This window comes from Callorhinus ursinus, unplaced genomic scaffold, assembly GCF_003265705.2.
Source record: "Callorhinus ursinus isolate GAN/ISIS: 27379988/994484 unplaced genomic scaffold, GSC_fseal_2.0 scaffold4, whole genome shotgun sequence".
NCBI classification, from domain to species: domain Eukaryota; kingdom Metazoa; phylum Chordata; class Mammalia; order Carnivora; family Otariidae; genus Callorhinus; species Callorhinus ursinus.
This window is the reverse complement of record NW_027397066.1, coordinates 139,861,740-139,881,715: the sequence shown is the minus strand read 5'-3', so window position 1 is coordinate 139,881,715 and position 19,976 is coordinate 139,861,740. Positions and strand designations below refer to the sequence as shown.

The 19,976-nt window shown below is 37.8% G+C and overlaps 1 protein-coding gene and 1 long non-coding RNA gene across 6 annotated transcripts in view; one reads left to right on the top strand and one right to left on the bottom strand.

Annotated features, from left to right (window-relative positions):
• The first annotated feature begins 73 nt into the window (after positions 1 to 73).
• LOC141372667 (uncharacterized) lies at positions 74 to 9,971 on the top strand. 2 transcript variants are annotated; one of them, XR_012378070.1, is made up of 3 exons: positions 74 to 167; positions 3,035 to 3,218; positions 9,728 to 9,971. It is a non-coding gene; the product is annotated as an uncharacterized lncRNA (long non-coding RNA). The 2 variants fall into 2 exon arrangements; XR_012378069.1 differs by having other exon boundaries at positions 3,017 to 3,218.
• Positions 3,932 to 19,976, bottom strand: part of KLHL2 (kelch like family member 2) — a 97,023-nt gene continuing 80,978 nt past the window's right edge. For 3 of the 4 annotated variants that reach the window (XM_025874414.2, XM_073892460.1, XM_073892459.1), the window contains 7 exons: positions 17,599 to 17,716; positions 12,978 to 13,175; positions 12,235 to 12,336; positions 10,853 to 10,981; positions 9,413 to 9,553; positions 6,206 to 6,349; positions 3,932 to 5,046 (listed from right to left, as the gene is read on the bottom strand). In XM_025874414.2, coding sequence (XP_025730199.1) covers positions 5,018 to 5,046; positions 6,206 to 6,349; positions 9,413 to 9,553; positions 10,853 to 10,981; positions 12,235 to 12,336; positions 12,978 to 13,175; positions 17,599 to 17,716 — 861 coding nt within the window. In that variant the 3' untranslated portion in view covers positions 3,932 to 5,017. The remainder of the gene's footprint in view (positions 5,047 to 6,205; positions 6,350 to 9,412; positions 9,554 to 10,852; positions 10,982 to 12,234; positions 12,337 to 12,977; positions 13,176 to 17,598; positions 17,717 to 19,976) is intronic. The other variant, XM_073892458.1, reaches the window with a different exon arrangement.

Here is a 19,976-nt window from a genome sequence, read left to right as displayed (position 1 = left end):
TCTAGCCAGTAGTCAGCCCCGCAGCGCGCCTAGGGGCGGGGAAGCGCGAGGACGCGTGACGGCGTGAGGGGGTTGGACTCGGACGGCCACTACGTGCGGGCCGCCGCGAGGGGTTGCCTTGGCAACCATGGTTCCTTCGTGGTTCCTGCCGCGCCAGCGCTGTGCGGGTAAGAGGGTACCAGGCCGTCCTCCCCGCGACTTTAAGATGTGATTTGTGTAGCAGTCGTTTCGCCAAAAGAGAATAGTATAAATGCAGTTTGACTGTTTTGTGTTTACAGATAGCTCCGCCTTTCTCTGGCGTACCTTGGATTTAGGTCTTTCTCCTTCCTTGCTTCTTCCCCAGCCCCAGTATCCTTTAATCAACTATATATATGGAAGATGGAGAATTTCCATTGCAGTATATCTCCTGCGACCATCTAGAGAGTTATCATTATCCCCATTTTGCAGATGAGAAAACCGGAAGCTAGAAAAAGTTTAGAAAATGATTTGACATAACAGATGGCAGATGGCTGCTCCCCTGAGGGGGGTTAAGGCCTTGACCTAGCCAGTAGTGCATGGGCTGCGAGAACGCCCAGGTGGTATAATCTACGGGGAAACAGGGAGCTCCAGAAGCCCGGGGGTGGAGGGGCACAGAGGATTTGACACACTTGCAACTTGTCTACTGCCCTGGCCTCATCTCAGCCATCTCTCAACACTAAACCACTTGTGTACAAGGGAATAAGAGTAGCGTGTACAGATGGTGTAATAATATACGAATTTAAACCTAAGAGTGCCTTCTAAAAATTCACACAAAGGCACCATTTGGCTAGTCGAAGGCACTTTCTATTCAGTAGTTTGGGGAAACAGGATGCTGTTCTCTCAGGGCTATGCTCAAACTAGTTTTTCTGCCTGAAATAATCAGCCATCTCCCCACCCCCCCATCACCTATCAATTCAGGGTCATCTGCTTGAGGCAGTTCCTTCTTGAGGGATGTCTCTCGTCTAACTGTCCCATGTCTGACAAGGACATCTCTGTAAAGTATCATGACAGTGAGGTCTAATCAAATGAAAAGAAATGGGATCTACCCTTTGGGTGGTCAGAGCCCTATCTTTAGAGGAGGCCTGTGAAGGAAGGTGAATGGTGTCCTGGAGTGGATGCTGCGGTGCACCACTCAGGTCCCCTTCTTCAGGACTGAAGCAGGCATTCAGCTACTGAGTGTTGGCAAGGAGAGCCACCTCTCCCCACTGGCACATCCTCTCTCCAGGGGGCAGCCTGAGTCCGGTGACTGGTTGATGCAGGATTACAATGGCCGAGCCCCTCACCAGCTCCAGAGCTCCCCCTCTTACTGGCTGAGGTTGTGGGTGTGACTGCATCTGCAGTCGGCTTTTCCATCTGCCCAAACCTGCTGCACTTTCTCCAGTACTGTGAAGAACATGCACTAGGGGTCAGATTTACCAGGCTTTGTCAATTAGCAGTGTGCTAACTTCTCCAAGTTTTATCTAGTACCTCTGTAAAAAAGTTTGTTAAGAGGGTAAATATTATTTATGTAAGGCCATTTGCATAGTACCTGGAATACAGGAAGTGCTCAGTAAATGTTGGTTATCATTTCAGACTTGGAGTCCTACCACAGTAGATATATTTTCTAAATCAGAACAGGTGTATGTATTGGAGGGGTCAAATTACTACTTTAAGTCTTGGACATTTAGAGCTGAAAGGAAATACAGATATGGCAGCTCACTTATTTCCCTACAATAAAGAAAGGGGGGGACCAGAGAACAGTAACAAAAGTGGTAATTTATTGAGGGTCCTCTGTATTCTAGGCATATTCACATACATCATTTCTTTCAAATTCCACAATAACCTGTGACGGAGACACTACTGTTGCCATTTTAGAGCAGAAAGATAAGGATCAGAGGTTAAGTAAATGTCTAAAGTCACAGCTAGCAGCTAATGGGGGGGGATGCAAATTCAGAGCCTTATAATTCTTATGCCCATAGATTTTCCAATACACACACTGCTTTTTTCCTTGGAGTCATGAAGCCAGGTTGGAACCCCAGAGTCTTGATTCAAAGTGTGATTCCACTCTCCCATGTAACCTTTTCTCCAAAACGAGGCACTGACTGCCATACAAGTCAGGACTGAAACAAGAGGCAGCCTTGTTTAGCACATCACAATGTAGTATTATGCTGTCCTTGTATCTATTAAAGGAGAAATTTCATAACCCGTCAGCAGCTGAGATTATAAATACCCAGGTCCCCCTGCTATAAGGGATGATAATAAAAACCAGGAATCATATGCCAGAGTCCACAAGGAAAAGGAAGGGAAGTCAAAGTCTCCTAGCAGTATACACATCATCCACCTTAACTGTAGCCACCAGCGCTTTTGGCTAACAAGGCATAGATCCAAGCAAAGCAGGGAGCAGAGTTGCTTCACAATGCGGGTACCCAAATCTAGCCTTGAACGCTGCTCAAACCTGGTGCTGTTTCCTTGGCACGATTTCTAAAATGCCTCTCTGCCTCAACTTCTGATCTCTCTTTCTCATACAATAATAGAACAAGCCAGGAATACTTCTATATGCCTTTTTTTTTTTTTTTAAAGGTAGGGCGTTCCAAACTGGAAAGACAGAGGGGTATGGGGGAGCAGGGTATATCCAAAGCCTCTGAAGACAGTTATGAATCTACCTACTGACAAACCTTGGCAAACTAGTTTATAGTCTAGCTATTAAAGCTTTGAAGGAAGTAAAGACAAGGAGGTACTTGACATGCTAAGTAAGACTTTATAACCTTAATAGATTGCATTTCAAGAAAAGCTTAAAAATTTATTTTTTTGATAAATCTTTAATTGATAATTCACAGAGGTTTCATAGAATATTAGTGTTTGGAAGTGATCAGGAAAGATAATGACACACATTTTCCTTGATGCCACCAAAACAGCTAATAGTGCTCCAAGTTCATTAGATCTTGAACATGTTTGTTGACAGTGGATGTGCCTGGAGCCACACTGATGCAGAAATGCATTCATTTTTTTTTTTTTTAAGATTTTATTTATTTGACAGAGAGAGAGACAGTGAGAGAGGGAACACAAGCAGGGGGAGTGGGAGAAGGAGAAGCAGGCTTCCCGCTGAGCATGGAGCCTGATGCGGGGCTTGATCCCAGGACCCTGGGATCATGACCTGAGCCGAAGGCAGACGCTTAAGGACTGGGCCACCCAGGTGCCCCAGAAATTCATTCTTTCTTAAGGTAAGCAGAGGCTTTTTCTTTTTCTGATTAAATACCTTATATTTCCATTTATAATTAAAAGTTCAAATAAGTATTAAGTATGGTTTTATGTTTAAATTTCAGTACTCTGTATTAAACTAAATGGAAATTTTATCATAGGTATAATTCTTGCTCTTGATTATCGATTGTTCTCCCTAAACTTCTGTTCATGAGTTAATTCCTCTTCCGAGGCAGAGCCACCATACCCCATCACACTTTCTCCTTCTCATCCCCCTCCCCTCTGCACCCTCTCAGGGTCCGCAGCCTAAGCTGTCCATCCCACTCCTCCACCCCCATCCTCTCAATTCCTTTGATTTAGTATCAAAACCACAATTTATTTCTCAGTTGCTCGGGAGTAGGTATTTTTTCTTTGACTTACTTTTTGGTCCTTTGCTATCTGTTTTATTGTCATCTTCGACTCGTATTAGGGACAAAGGAATATAAAAACTTGAAATTTCACCAATACTTGGGAGACTTTTCCCTGATGGTTGAGATAACTTTTTCTTGGATCGCAAATTTTCAACGACTTCAGTTACTTATAAGAGACTTGCTTTTTAGGTTCCTTTGGCAACAAGTTAAAAATACTGACTTGTGAAGTTAGAAAATGCAAATTTTAAAAAAGAACAGAAAAACAAAACAGGCAACTTTTTAATATGAAACTAAATAGATAAAAATCAAGGACAATGTGAAACAAATAATATACAAACTTTTATTCAAAGATATTCAAGAAAGACATGTTTTGGTCATTTTAAAGTGAGATTAATTGAAGATCTCAGAAAAACTGTATTTGATCAACACACATGGCTACTCACAGAAAATTCTCTCTTCTGTTAATAGCAGCTAAATTTATACACACAGAAAAAATTCTTAAGACCATGCAAATTCAGTTGAATTCCATACATTCATTATATTCATCAAAAACCTGTAGTAATGTTCATGCCAAAGAGTTACTTTAAGAAAAAAATTAAAAATACACACCAAAACATGACCAAGATTAAACTAAAGAAAATAATAAATAAGCATAATTTATATTTTATTTAAAAAAGTTTGGCATCACACATATTTAAGTGTGTTACACCATGTTCATTCCTCAGAAGTGGCATTTTAAAGTGTTAAGCATTGTTAAATATCAAAAAATACAACTCTGTTTTACAATGTAGTACTGGCATAATTCAAAGTACTGTGCCAATTATAAATAGTATAATCAAGTTTCAAACATCTTTTCAAACATATTTAAAGGAAAGCATATGACACACATTTATATGCACACAATTTATTATACTCATGTAATCAAAGATATTTTATAAAAGCAAACAGTTTTATCCCTCAGCTACTTTGTATACTTACACAGATTTTAATACCTGTTCAAAGATTTTCAGTTCCTGTGTATACAGATTTTCAGGAGAAGGAAGATAAAATTTAATTTTACAAGAACACACATTACTTTATCGTCCTTCACAAAATAATCCATAGTCATTCAAGGTTGGTAAGAACTAGTCTTTAAGAAAGCAACTGTTGTCTAAAGACTACAGAATAAGTACTGTAGTCCTGGTTTCTTATTAAAATTCAGTCAGCTGCTGCTCATTGCAGAAAAAGCCTATGCAGTGCTTCTACCAAAAATAATCTTCAGTATCTGAGGCCTATTAAGGCAGCCGATCTGATCTTCTGCTGAGACTTAAAGAGCAGCCACAAGTGGAGAAGTGCTAGACTCTGAGTCGCTTCAGAAATACTTGGTGAAGCCTGCTTCTCATGTATAAATATGCCAAAAATGTCCTTCCGGCTCATAATGGTTTATCAATAACTGTGACCCCTGAGCAAAGAAAGAAATAAAACAGAAGTCACAGGCAGCATTCTGTACGTCTGAGAAAAGAGTGAATTCTTTATTACTGAAACAATAGGGACTGAACGAATCATGGTGTTTCAAGATCTTTCTTCAACTTGAATACTACTATCATTTTAATCTAAATGACAGTGAAATCTCTACTCAGTTATGGACTAGAACTATATCAGACTACTTAATCCAGAACTACTCTTTTGCTCTTTATGGTTATAATTAAGGCAAAATAATTTAAGTTAGGAAATATCAAAATTCACCTAATACTCAAAGGGACACAAGAAACTTTTGGGGGTGATGGATATTTTCATTATCTTGATTGTGATGATGGGTTCATGGGTATATACATATGTCAAAACTAATAAAACTGTACACTTTAAATATACACTATTTATTCTGCGTCAGTTATATCTCAATAAAAAGCTATTAAAAAATTTCACCTAATTTTGAGCCATGTTATTCTTGGAGCCTACTGTATATAGTTCTTCTATTAGGTGTTGTTTTGGATGATACATAAATAACAGTGATGGCTAATTAGTATAAACTCTTTAATCTCCACTCCTGGGTCAATATTAGAATGAATATTAGAATTTAAAGCAATATACATATGTATCTATCATCAGAATAATATGCAACATAAACTTTAAAGACTCATCATTATATTCATTAAAGATTATTACTATTTCTCTTACTAAGAGAATGGACCCAAAATGGTATTTTATCATTCACCCAATGCTATGCTTAAGTAAGAAAAATTACTCCACAGTCTCACTAAAGTACTATTGCATGGCACCCTGCCAGGGGAGATGTTGTAGTAGTCCTATTTTTTGGATATCTGAGTAATGAAAGCCTTACCACATAGTGAACTCCACTCTACTCCATACAGATTTTAGCCATATTAGGTTTTACTATACGATTCTGCACTAGAAAGGTTTGGGATTTTGAATTCAAATGACTGGAGAATGACAAAACAATACCAGTGCTTTATTTTAAAATATATACATCCAATATTAATTATTTTGAGAATAAGAAATTACTTTGAGAAAATTCTCCCTAGAACATTCTTAATATAAAAATCATGACATAATTTTTTTTCATTTAATAGAAGACCGTAAGAAAATTAGACAATTATTACCTGCATAACTTCTCCCTGTGCTCATACAAGATGACACAACTGTCCATTTATCAGTTGTTGGATTATAATATTCTACAGATGCCAAGTTACAGGAACCATCATCCCCGCCAACTACATATAACAGACCATTAACTGCACAAACTCCTTTAAAAAAATTATGCAGAGAGAAAACAATTATTTTAAAAATTTGGGTAAATATAAATATCCCTATATGTATTTGGTGAGGTCATCCAGAGACACTTATTTCCTTGAAAAGGGGCAAGAAGAGAAGATGGTGAACATGAAAACAATTCCCTTTATATGTGACAGTCAATACCACTTCCAAGCTCCTCCTCGTTCCATTTATGTAGTAGTTGTTTTATATGGGCATTGTTTCAATTAATCTTTATAATCTTACTTTATAGATCAGAAACTATTTTAATTCTTACTTTGTTAAAAAAAAAAAAAATTAAAGGTCAAACAGTTTAGTTAACTCTCCCGAAGTCAGCTTCTTAGGAAATCCTAAAGAAAAAATATATATTGGTAGAAGGTAAAAATTATTCTGAATTCTGAAATGATACTGAATGATTAACTATTTTATCTCCTGTAAAAGGAGAGAAAAGCATTATTTATTTCATTATTACTAGAATAACTCATTTTTGGCAAAAATTCAAAATATCTAGAAAAGCATATATAAAAAAAGATCAGGGGTGCCTGGCTGGCTCAGTCATTAAGCGTCTGCCTTCGGCTTAGGTCATGGTCCCAGGGTCCTGGAATCGAGCCCCGCATCCGGCTCCCTGCCCAGTGGAGAGCCTGCTTCTCCCTCTCCCACTCCCCCTGCTTGTGTTCCCTCTCTCGCTGTGTCTCTGTCTGTCAAATAAATAAATAAAATCTTAAAAAAAAAAAATCACCTCTAATTCTGTGCTAATTAGAATAATGACCATTGAAATTCTGATCGCTATTCTTGCTGACTCTTATCTATGCATATATACTCAGATACTTCTTTTTTTAACCTTAAAGTTGCTTATACTACACACACTACTTTATTACCCACTCCCAAACAACATACCTTGGACACTTCCCTAAGTTAATAAATATACATATACATAATGTTTAATGGCTGCATAGTATTCCATCTATAATCCATAATGTAATTGTCTTTTGCTGATAGATATTATTTTCAGTTTTTTTTTGCTCTTATCAATGATGTTGCAATGAACAAGGATCCCTCTTGTATACTTTTTTGCATACTTATGCAACTGTTTTCTAAATGTAAAGTTTTAAAAAGAAAATTGAGTTAAAAAGTAAACTTGTAAAATCTCTTTATTTTAATATATACTTTAAAAGCATATTTTTAATAATTTTAAACAAGATTCAGAGCTAACTGGTACCAGAGAGCATCAAAACATCCAGAAGGATGCTGCCCACACACTGGTTTCTGTAGTTTTGTAGATGATTTTGCTAACATAATTAACAGATGCTTGTAGATTTTTAACATAACAAAGTAATGAGTCCAAACCTCTATACAACATTTAAAAGTGCACTATCAATAGTATCTTTTTTTTTTTAAGATTTTATTTATTTGGGAGAAAGCAAGAGAGCACAAGCAAGGGGAGTGGCAGAGGGAGAGGAAGAAGCAGGCTCCCTGCTGAGCAGAGAGCCCAATGTGGGGCTCAATGTGGGGCTCAACCCCAGGACCCTGAGATCATGACCTGTGCCAAAGGCAGATGCTTAGCCGACTGAGCCACCGAGGCGCCCCAGCAATAGTATCTTCTGTGCAAATGGAATGGATATTCTCAAATTCAGTTGTGTTACTATTCTAATCTCTTGACAAGAAGCAAACTCATATCATTTTAATGTAGTTCAGCTGCTTAAAAAGAGCAAGATGATAGTTCTGCATATACAAATTACTGCCTTATTCTTCTAGCTAGAAGAAATGAGCTAATTTTGATTTGAAAACAATAAAACATAGGTAGAGGGGGAAAAAATCAGACTATTCCAGTGTTTAGGAAAATAATGAAAGCTCAAAATGCAAATAAATTTCCCAATGCAGCAAGGCACATGCACATATTACTGTGGCTTTTCTAATTTAATATGTATATTAGGGTCAAGCACTTATTCTATTTAGGGCCCAGATTTGTAGGTCTTACCATGGTTCTGGACTATCTATAGCCAAGAGATTTTTAGTACCTCACCAAATACAACTGATTGGATGAAGGGAAAGATCCTTGCAGTCCCACTTACTTACTTTTCCCTCACAATCACATCACTTAATTAGAAATTTTTTAAAAATAAAGAGAAATTAAGAAGAGCATTTTGGGGGGGATGGAGGGTGCATCTTGCAAAATCATCCAGTGGTGTACAGTGAGTTTGAGAATCAAGAGGAACTTATTTTGGACTATGGGAAATGGCATGGAGATAATGGCATTTTAAAGATGACTCGCATTTCCTGAAAAGACGATTTATCTATCCTGAATCTATTTTCCATTTCTATTTCCCTTCCATCAGTCTTCTTTTTAAGCAGTTAGTTCCCTAATCGTGAAGACCTCAGCTTTCTTAAAATTACTTGCTGTTGTAGGGCACCTGGATGGCTCAGTCGATTAAGTGTCCGACTCTTGATTTCGGCTCAGGTCATGATCTCAGTGTTCTGGGATCAAGCTCTATGTCGGACTCCATGCTCAACAGGGAGTCTGCCTGAGGATTTCTCTTCCTCTCCCTCTGCCCGTCCCCCTGCTCATGCTCGCTCTCTCTCTCAAATAAATAAATCTTTAAAAAAATTACTTACTGTTGATATGTTGTTTTAGCTTTCCCAACTTTAGAAATCATGAACTATATTAAATTAGGGTTAGCTTCTTCAAGCTTCAGATTCAAGATAAACAATGAGCTTTTAACCTGGTATAAATATTTACTCAACCAGACTAAATTCCCTGAGGACTGGGATCTCCAGTACGTGATACATGGTACGCACTCAAAAATATCTGTGGTAAGAATGGATGAATTTAAGCATCAAATATAGAGGGCTCTTCCTCTAATTTAGTCTACATTATCACCAATAAGTAGCCACTATGCTAGGCATTCACTATATAGGATTACTACATAAGTTTCTGTTTAAAGAGCTCATCTATTAGAAAACCCAAATCAGTAAAAGAAGAATGAAAATATACGGCAATACTAGTAAAACTGAATACAAATCAATATAAATTCCATAATCGTAAGCTAGACAGATACCTGCATTTCTTCTGCACATGTTCATATCTGCAACCTGTCTCCATGTATTGGTGGTAGGATCATACACTTCAACACTTTTTCGTACTAAAGGACCATCATGACCCCCAACAGCATACAGTAAGTTGTTTAACACACCAACACCTATAAAACACAAAGAACCAAACTATAGTAGAGTAAAAGTGACAAATTTGTAACATACTAGGGTTTATTCAAATGACTTACAAAAGTAAGTCAATATTAAAGCACACAAAAAATGGAAATGAATTGATTTGACAAATGAGAATCTCAGTAAGAACTATTATTCTATGTTTAGAGCAGCAATGTCCACGATAGCCAAACTGTGGAAAGAGCCAAGATGTCCATCAACAGATGAATGGATAAAGAAGATGTGGTATATATACACAATGGAATATTATGCAGCCATCAAAAGAAATGAGATCTTGCCATTTGCAACGACGTGGATGGAACTGGAGGGTGTTACGCTGAGTGAAATAAGTCAATCAGAGAAAGACATGTATCATATGACCTCACTGATATGAGGAATTCTTAATCTCAGGAAACAAACAGGGTTGTTGGAGTGGTGGGGGGCTGGGAGGGATGGGGGGGCTGGGTGATAGACATTGGGGAGGGTATGTGCTATGGCGAGTGCTGTGAATTGTGCAAGACTGTTGAATCACAGTTCTGTACCTCTGAAACAAATAGTGCAATATATGTTAAGAAAAAAAGAAGAAGAAGAAGATAGCAGGAGGGGAAGAATGAAGGGGGGGGAATCGGAGGGGGAGACCAACCATGAGAGATGATGGACTCTGAAAAACAAACTGAGGGTTCTAGAGGGAAGGGGGGTCGGAGGATGGGTTAGCCTGGTGATGGGTATTAAAGAGCGCAGGTTCTGCATGGAGCACTGGGTGTTATGCACAAACAATGAATCATGGAACACTACATCCAAAACTAATGACGTAATGTATGGTGATTAACATAACAATAAAAAATTTAAAAAAACTATTCTAAGAAAGGCATGTCAAATAAAATAAAAAATAGTATGAGGATGAAACACAGGGAGGAAAGTCATTTAACATAATCCTTCTGAAAACAACTTTCACGGGAAAAGGAAACCAGTTTTAAAGCACAAAACTTGTAAGAAATGGATATGAAGAGACTTGATTATGAAGTTCGAGAAGAACTAAGAACAAAAACTCAAAGAATGCCAAAAAATATAAATAATTAAGTGATACAAGAAGCCTTTAATATAGCACTTAGGAATTTTACAAAGTGATCTTTAATTATAATTAAAGATAATTAATTCAAAAGATTTAACATTGTTATTAAAATCAGTATATATATTTTCTGGTAATATAAAGAGAAGCCAATGAATCATTTCACTTGTTTATTAATTCTTTTCCATCATTTTTGTGCTTTAATCTAAATGAGTTTCCTACATACCGGCTCCACTCCGTCTGGTGCTCATTTCTGCTATATAGGTCCATTCATTTGTTGTAGCATTATAGCATTCTACTGTGCTAAGACATTGACGTGAAGCTCCATCATACCCCCCTACAGCATAGAGCAAACCTAAACAGGGAATCACAAAGAAAGCCAAATTCATAAAAAGCTATTTTTTCAAGGCATAAAGTATTTTCCTCCAGAGTAGCAGTTTCCCTTTTATTACTGATTTTTATAAACTATAAAGATCTTGCCTAATGGTGATCGAAGAAGTTACCAAACCACATTATGAAGATCTGCAGGGTGTATTTGATGATATTAATTTAACATTTTCATTAATAAACCTGAATAATAAAACAAAGTACACTCATTGCATCTTTGGATAATATTATTTGGTAAGCGAACAACATCGTGGGAAACAGAATTAAATATCCTGGTAATCTTAGTAAAATGGGAAAAAAAGTTAAATCAAGAATTAGTACCAGTATACAGTGGAATATTATTTGGTGATAAAAAGAAATGAGGTACTAGTAAATGCTACAACACAGATGAACCCAGAAAACATTATTTTCAAAGAAGCCAGTCACAAAAGATCACATACTGTATTATTTCATTAATATGAAACGTCCAAAAATGGGAAATTTATATACAGACAAAGTAGATTAGTGGCTGCTGAGGTCTGGGGAGATGGGGGTGACAGCTAAGGGAAGTGGGGCTGCTTCTTGGGGGAATAAAAATGTTCTAAAATGAATTGTGATGTGTGCACACTGAATTGTACACTTTGAATGGGTGAATTGTATGGTATGTGAATTATATCACAATAAAGTTTTTAAAAAAAGTTAGTACAAAGAATTATACCAATAGTAGGGAGAGAGCGAGAACCCACAAATTTGCCCAAACAGATTAAAAAAAAAAAATCACACCAAAAAATAATAGCTATAGCCTTTCTTAAGCTCTTTTGGTGGACAAGGTAGGATATAAATAAATAATCGTGGCAACCCATCCTCTTAAATGTGAAACAGCCTTTCTCCAGAAGTAAAATTTTGCACATATGTCATCTGATTTGTTCCCTAAACAACTGAATTAAGATCAGTTAACAGTTTTATATAGGTCACACAGACAGAGAGAGAGAGAAAGAAAGGGGTGAAGAAGACGGAGAGAAGGAGGGGGAGAACGAGGGCTTCCACAACTTAGGTTATATACACAAGCTAATTTTTAAAAAATAATACAATTTGGCAATGGCTTTTCCTTTCCTTGTTTAAATGATCGTTTGCTTGCCCATTTAGAAAACTGGTGTTTAGGTTATTGGAAGACTCCCCTGGAGCAATCAAGAAGCCATCCGTGCCTGGAAAGGTTCACCTGAAACGACTGTCAGCACCCACCTCCGACAACACCGACACCTACGCTGCTCCTCCTTGTGTTCATTGGAGCCACGTGAAACCACTCATTAGACTTTATATTATATGCTTCCACGGATGATAAACCTGTAATAAAGCACAATGCTCTTCACTTCCTCCTCTAAAAAAAAAAAAAGTGAGGTGACTGTTCCTTTATATATATTATTAAGGAAGAGTACTTCAGGTTATGTTAAATTGGACTAAATTAAAAGAGGAAAATGCTGGAATGTAAACATATCGATTACATGATACATAGGACTAGCCTCTTTTTCCCAGGGCCCCTACCCAAGCTACTGACACTTCTTACCTTTTTAAACGTGATTAAGAGGACTGATGGTGATATGCATAAAGAAGAAAATTTATATACTTAGTACTCTTCCATTATTTAAAAGAACTATTTTTTTTAAAAAAAGATTTATTTATTTGAGAGAGGGAGAGAGAGTGAGCACACAGAGGCAGAGGGAGAAGCAGGCTCCCTGCCATGCAGGGAGCCCAATGCAGGACTTGCTCCCAGGACCCTGGGATCATGACCTGAGCCCAAGGCAGACGCTGAACCCACTGAGCCACCCAGGCGCCCCTTATAAGAACTCTTCATGGGAGATTTTAAACTTACCTTTATAATACCTGTAGAACACTCAAATGTCTCCTAATTTTGCCCCAGTTTATTCCCTAAACTTGACTGCTATGTTAATTCTAATGCAACATAGAAAAGACCAAAAGGAAGTTACCTGTGCTGCCATCAAAGCCTCCCACAGCATATAACAATCCATTCAATACAGCGGCCCCCAAAGTGCTTCTGCGGTCCCGCATGTTTGCAACGCTGGTCCACTGATCTTTCACGGGGTCATAGGAATCTACAGTGCGGACTCTCAAGGAGCCATTAAAGCCACCCACAGCAAAAACAAGCCCAGCCATGTAGACCATCCCTGCAGAAGAAATCCGGCAGTTAATGATGAATATGCAACCAGACTACCACACTATCTAAAGGCTGTATTCCAGTAAGTCCACAGCTGTTTTCAGAATATAAACTGCTCTTAGGAGAACACTAACTAAATAGAACTCTATTTATTAGCAAGAATATCTAACCACTAAATTGTCCTCCTTTCTAAGATTATTAAAAAATGCAATGGTGTGGGCTGAGGTATTATTTTGACTCTTGGCTTTTTCAAATATTTATTTACAGACTTAAATACTGAAGCAATATTTGCCAACTACTTAAACCTGTATACAGCTCCCACAGCTTTCAAATTTTGGATCTTCTACTCTGTATGTTTATACTCAATTTGCATAACATACTCCTGATTTATCATGTTAGTGAGCTAAATCAGGGGTCGTGATTATTTTTTGTAGAACCTATGAGCTAGGAATGGTTTTTACATTTTTTTAATGGTTGAAAAACAACCAGAAGAAAAAGAATATTTTGTGACCCAGAAAAAATTAGGCAAAATTCAAATTTCTGCACCCACAAATAAAGTCTCACTGGAACACAGCCCCACCCACTCATTTATGTAGGTCTGTGACTGCTTTCACACTGTTGGGGCACTTGAGTTGTGACAGAGACCATATGCCCCACAACTCCTAAAATACTTACTCTCTGGTCCTTTAAGAAGTTTGCTGACCCTGGGCATTAATGAGGGGTTAGGGAATCCCTGGATGGAGAAGCCAAATTGCTATCCTCTGGGTTTAACCACCTTTTCACTTTTCTAAGCTTTTTCCTGTGGCTGCCCTGACCTGAGAAGCCCCTCTCACCATCCATTCTGCTTTCTTTAAGTTTCAAGTCACAGTGAAAGTTCTACATTCTCTCCAACCGCTTTAGCCTGAAGGGATTACCTCTAGCTCCTGAACCCCCCAGAGCAAATCACACCTAGATAGTACATTTGAGATTAGTAAATCTTGCACAGTCTGCATTATCATCACTTTACACTGTTCAAAGTTCTACTGTTCTTCAATTCTACAGTGCTTATGTCACTGCTCGGCATGGGGGCAGGCACTGTGCCTCACAGTTCTCTGAATCCAGTTGGGAGATCAGGAATCACACCAGTCCTAAGTGTTGACCAGCTCAATGCCTCATATGATGTCATCAGGCAAGGCATATACCATGACCCCCGACTGTCTTACCCTCTGGTGCTTTATCCCCCAGCTCCCAAAATATGTATGGATGTGCAGTCCTTCCTACGGCATGAAGACTCTTTACAGTTCAAATGAAACTGCCTGTGTTGGCTGCTGTCAGGGAAAGGAATGACTTCTCAGTCCCTGGTTCAATGAGGAAATGAATACTCAAGCTACTTTCTGGTAAATCTCAAGTATTTGAGGAGAGCTATGGGCAACAGACATTTTAAGTAGGCAGAGAACTAATGAAGGATGAAGAGTAACCCCTGGATTTCCTGAGTGCCCTCGATAAAGAAAATGTGGTATGTCTCCTGGGAAGGCCTGGGCAGCCAATGAGCAGTGAACACAGCAGGCAGGATATTTCAGCATGAAAATGCCCTATATCCCAAATGATGAGGAACACTGAGAAAAGTTCACTATGGGAATTTGGACCACTGCAATCTTCATTTTCTTCTCTGTACGAACAAAACAAAAATCTATCATCTCTCAGAGATATGTAGTATGCTTACCAAGTGCTAGAGTATTTCAGGTGACAAGGAAGAAAACAATGTATGAGTCCAAACACTCTGGGTGGAGAGGGGGTGAACTAAAAGAACCGATACTCCCTAAAGTTACAGGGAAGCGCCCAGAAGTTTGAGTAATGTGGCCAGAATTCCACAGTTTAAGGGCATCCACTCTAGTCTGAAGTGGGTGGGGAGGCATATTGTGCTTTCACGAGGGCACAATGAAGGTAAAATTCATGCATGAACAGTACACTTCGGAATGCACCCAGTCTAATGAGTTATGGTGTAATAAAAAGGAAACTGAATCAGGAATCAGATACGAAGTAAGAAACCACTTATAAATATCAGGGAAGACTCCAAGAGTAACAATAAAGATAAACACCTAAGAATAAACTTGCCAAGAAACATACAAATCCATATGAAGAAAAAAATGTTAAAAACCTACTGAAGAAAGAAGATACAAGTCCTATCACCAGTCATGTAACTAGTTCCATCGTATCTTAAAACAAATTATAAAGCACAGTAATTGTAATGATAACTGCTCTGTTTTGATGCATAGACAAGATAAGTCAATGGAATAGAACAGAATATTTAGAATAAAACCAAATAAATGTAGAAACTTAGTATATGATAAAGGCAGCATTTCAAATGAATGGAAACAGCTGGATTAGCCAATAAAAAATCTTTGGACAACTGCCTACCATTAAAAAAACAAATTCCACGGGCGCCTGGGTGGCTCAGTTGGTTAAGCAACTGCCTTCGGCTCAGGTCATGATCCTGGAGTTCCTGGATCGAGTCCCGCATCGGGCTCCCTGCTCAGCGGGGAGTCTGCTTCTCCCTCTGACCCTCCCCCCATCTCATGCACTTTCTCTCTCATTCTCTCTCTCTCAAATAAATAAAATCTTTAAAAAAAAAAAAAAACAAATTCCACACTTACTTCTTATATCAAAATAAAGTCTAGATGCTTTGATATGAATATAAAAATTAAAACTCTGCAAATACTAGAAAAATTCATATTTTAAAAATATAATTTTGTTTTAGGGGAGAAACCTAGCAGACACCACCTTCACCAAGTGACTGAGGTTAACGTCACCAGAGAAAATCATGATAACCTCCATTTAATCATGAGAAAACATCAAACTGAGAGACATTCTTCAGAACAGCTGACCACAGAATCAAGGGCATGAAACATAAGGAAAGACTATGGAGCTATCACAGATCAGAAGAGACTAAGAAAATATGACAACTAAATGCAATATGGGATCTGAAACAGAATAAGGACACTAATGAAAAAACTCATAAAATATGAAGTCTGTAGTTTAATAGTAATGTACCAATGCTAATTTCATAGTTTTGAAAATTGTATCATAGTTGTGTAAGATATTAATATTAAGGAATGAATATATCAGAACACTTTGTAGTATCTTTGCAACTCTTCTCTAAATGTAAAATTATCTCAACATAAAAAGTTTAAAAATAATTTTTAACTTCAATAAAAAACATATATATGTATACACACACACACACACACACACACACACACACACACACACACACACAGAGTTTTGAATAAGGCTTTTCTACACAATAAACAAATCCTTAAATCCAAAGGCAAACTTTGATGTACAGGACTTCATAAAATGGCAAACATTTTTTATGGTGAAAATAATACAAGTAAAATCAAAAAAGAAAAGATTAATACAAATAAATATTCACACCACATATGACAGACAAAAATGATACCTGCCTTACCATATATCTGTCAAGCCAATGAAATAATAAAAAAATGGCAAAAATCATAAACTGACAACTCAGAAAGACATTGAACTTTCCTCATAATAAAAGAAGTACAAGGTAAGATGAGATAACATTTTCCATCTACCAGAGTGGCAAAACTCAAAACATTTAATCACAACGTGTTGTTGGGAATGTAGGGAAATGGGCACCTTCGTATTTCACTATTAGTGGTAGTAGTAATTGGTGTTTCCTCTTAGGATACCCTTTGAATCAGTAATTAAGTTCTAGAGTTTTACCCCACTAAAATATATTGGCACATGTACATAATGATGTATGTGTAAGGGAATCACTGTAGCACTGTTTATAACATAAGATTAAAAACAATTTTAATGTTCAATTAAAAATTAACAAAAACTATACTACATCCAGGACCCCCACCCCCAAATATTAAACAGCTCTTAAAGAATGAGGTAACTATGCTGATATGTAACCATCACCAAGATATACTGCTAAAGTACTACCTTCTATTTTGCTATGGGAGCTATGAATTATGGACCCAAGTTTGAGTCCCAGGAAGAACGCTTAGGGTTTACAACTGCCTTTCTGCTTGCAGTTTTGGCTAAATAAGGTCTATTTCAACAAATGTTTATAAAATGCATGCCTGGAAGAAGGCGACTAACTGTGGTTTATAGCAAAGTCGGGAAATCTCTTAGAACAAAGGGTCCCAACCTAAAGAATTATTTCTCAACACTTCAGGAAAGGTAACCAGGAAAATATCCAGCAAATTGCTAGCTAGGCCACCTTATACTAGAGAATCAGAAAGGTATGTAAAGGTGAAGACTGAGTGGCTATCCCCAACAATATCTTGGGGCATTAATGACACATCTATTTTAATCAAAGCTTTTCTAATAAAGATTCTTCTAATTAATAAAATAAGACCTGAGAGGGAAGCTCCCAATGACCCAGCAGCACAGAAATGACCAGAATGCATCATGCTTACCTGCCCTACATCTCCTGGAAGGTAATTCTGCTACTTGGTGCCATCGCTCTTCTTTAAAGTCATAGCATTCCACACTTCGGATAGCCTTTGGTGCCTGGCCCCCAACTACCACCATCAACTGGAAGGGCAGAAATGTAAGCACTTGAATAAACAACTATTGCATATGGAGGGATTTAAAATGTCTTACAAAGACACTGATGAGGAGAGTGTTAGGATGAAGATGGTAGGGTGAGCTGGGGAAAAACAACCACCTAATCAACACTTAATAAACATCAACAGAGGGGGCACATGTTAGAACTACAGTTCTATTATCTAGCACATTTAGTCAAAAATAAGGATTTCAGAAACTAGAATATGTTTCTGATCCTTCAAGCAAAAGCAGTATTAAAGCCAAAAAACAGCAGGCAGTAGCACTGGCAAGGCTGCAATAAGTCAGAGGGCTTGCTGTAAACTAGACCCTGGCTTTGTAACAACCAGGGATTAGGTCTCCACAATCCAGGAGAACAGACAGAAGTGAAATTCATGTTAGTGGGTAGGTGGGATGAAAAGGGCAGTAAGGTATTAAAAGAAACATGAAAAAAGGGGTAAAAAAAAAAAAAAACTATTGAAAAAGGGGGAGTAATTGAATTGGAGTTCACAAGAGAGCACACATTCCTAGATCTCAAGTAGAGACCTCCCTTGATGCCACAAAAACCAACCTAAAGGACAGATACTGGAGATACTAGAAATCCCAATGAATGAAAGTACAATAGGCTAGTGCTAAGAATAAACAAGGTCTACCAATTCCTTCAATTCAACTCAATCCAACTATTTACTAAGTGCCTATCATCTATATTTGTCCAGAACTGGGCTGGGTGTCATACACATAAGAAATATAAGACATGGTCTCTACCTCCCAAGAGCTTACAGATCTCACTAAGGAGACAAGACCCATGAAGTAGTTCAAGAACAATATACAATTATGTGTGACCAAAAAGGTGTATGATTAGTATAAACATGAATCACTAATGCTGATCAGAAAATGGAATGTTGCCATAATTCAGTGAAAGCTTCCTGGAGGGGGTGGAACCTTGAGAGACAGATGGAATTTAGCTGTCACTGGGTTTGTCTTTTACTGAGTACAAAGGGGCACTCTGGCAACACTGAAAACACAGCCATCAAATCGGAAGAACATAAAAGTTAATGATATCACACATGGAAAACTTTAAAGAATGGCAAGGACCCGGGGGGAAAGATGATGTGATGATAGGAGAAAACAGATGTTCAAAGGAAATAAAAAATCAAAACAAAAGAAGATGGAATGACTCATACACACAAAAAGGGGAGGTTTGTAACCTTAATGAAGCAATGACCTACCTGTACTTAGAACTACAGAAATACGGGTACAGAGAAAATAGGATTCCTGAATCAGAGTAAATCCCAAGTTTCCAAAAAGAAGCCTCTTTTAGCAATGTATTAACTGGAGAATAGAAGAAATTTTAAAGTCTTAAAAAAGAAGACTGAGCATAGACCAATCATATGATTTTTTTCAGATGTGTCATTCTTCTAATGCTGATGCAAATAAGTAAAAGGAAGAATTAAGAAAATCTGCAATACTCTCCCCGCTTTTACCCAAGAGGAAAAAAGTAGGCGGGGGGAGAAGAAAGGCAAGGTTGTAAAATCATAGAGGTAGAACAGACAGAAAGATCAATCTCATATCCAGCTATTTATGTAAGATCGGTCAGCATTTAAACTTCTAAACACTGCCTCGCAGTAAGGCAGTAGTTAAAAGAGGCTTGGTTAACATCTCTGAAGGTCACTTGAAGAACAAATCTCTGAAGGGAATGCTTTTCAAAAAGTCCTTGAGAAACAATACTGACTTATTAGATTTCGTGATTCTCAAGCTTTGAACCTCGTGTTTTCCATGCAGTAGCTCCCTTCTACATGTCACAGTGAGGACGGAAGGGAGAGTACACTACTGAATAGAGAGAGCAGCAGTATTATCTGTCCTGCACTCAGTCAAGAATAGTAGAATGAGTTGAGGATTCGTGACTCCAAGAATCACAGAACAGGGACAAAGAATGGATAATGGGAACACAAGAGAGCAGGGATATTTGTATGAGATCAAGAGACTGCATCAAAAACCACTGTGCTGCTAACCATCAAAAGAGTTGATCAGGACTCTGACACCCCAGTTATTTGTAAAAGACATCTGATCTCATTGGAGAAACACCAAACTAATTATGCTAATGTAAAGGAATACAAAACTGGGAACATTTTTTTGTATGGAAAAGTTAAATGTGACATAATATTTAAGGAAGGCAAGGAGTAGGGAGTTAAACAAATTCAAGCGACCATCCTAAAATGTAGATTAAACTTTGTTTTTTCATTTTCTTCAC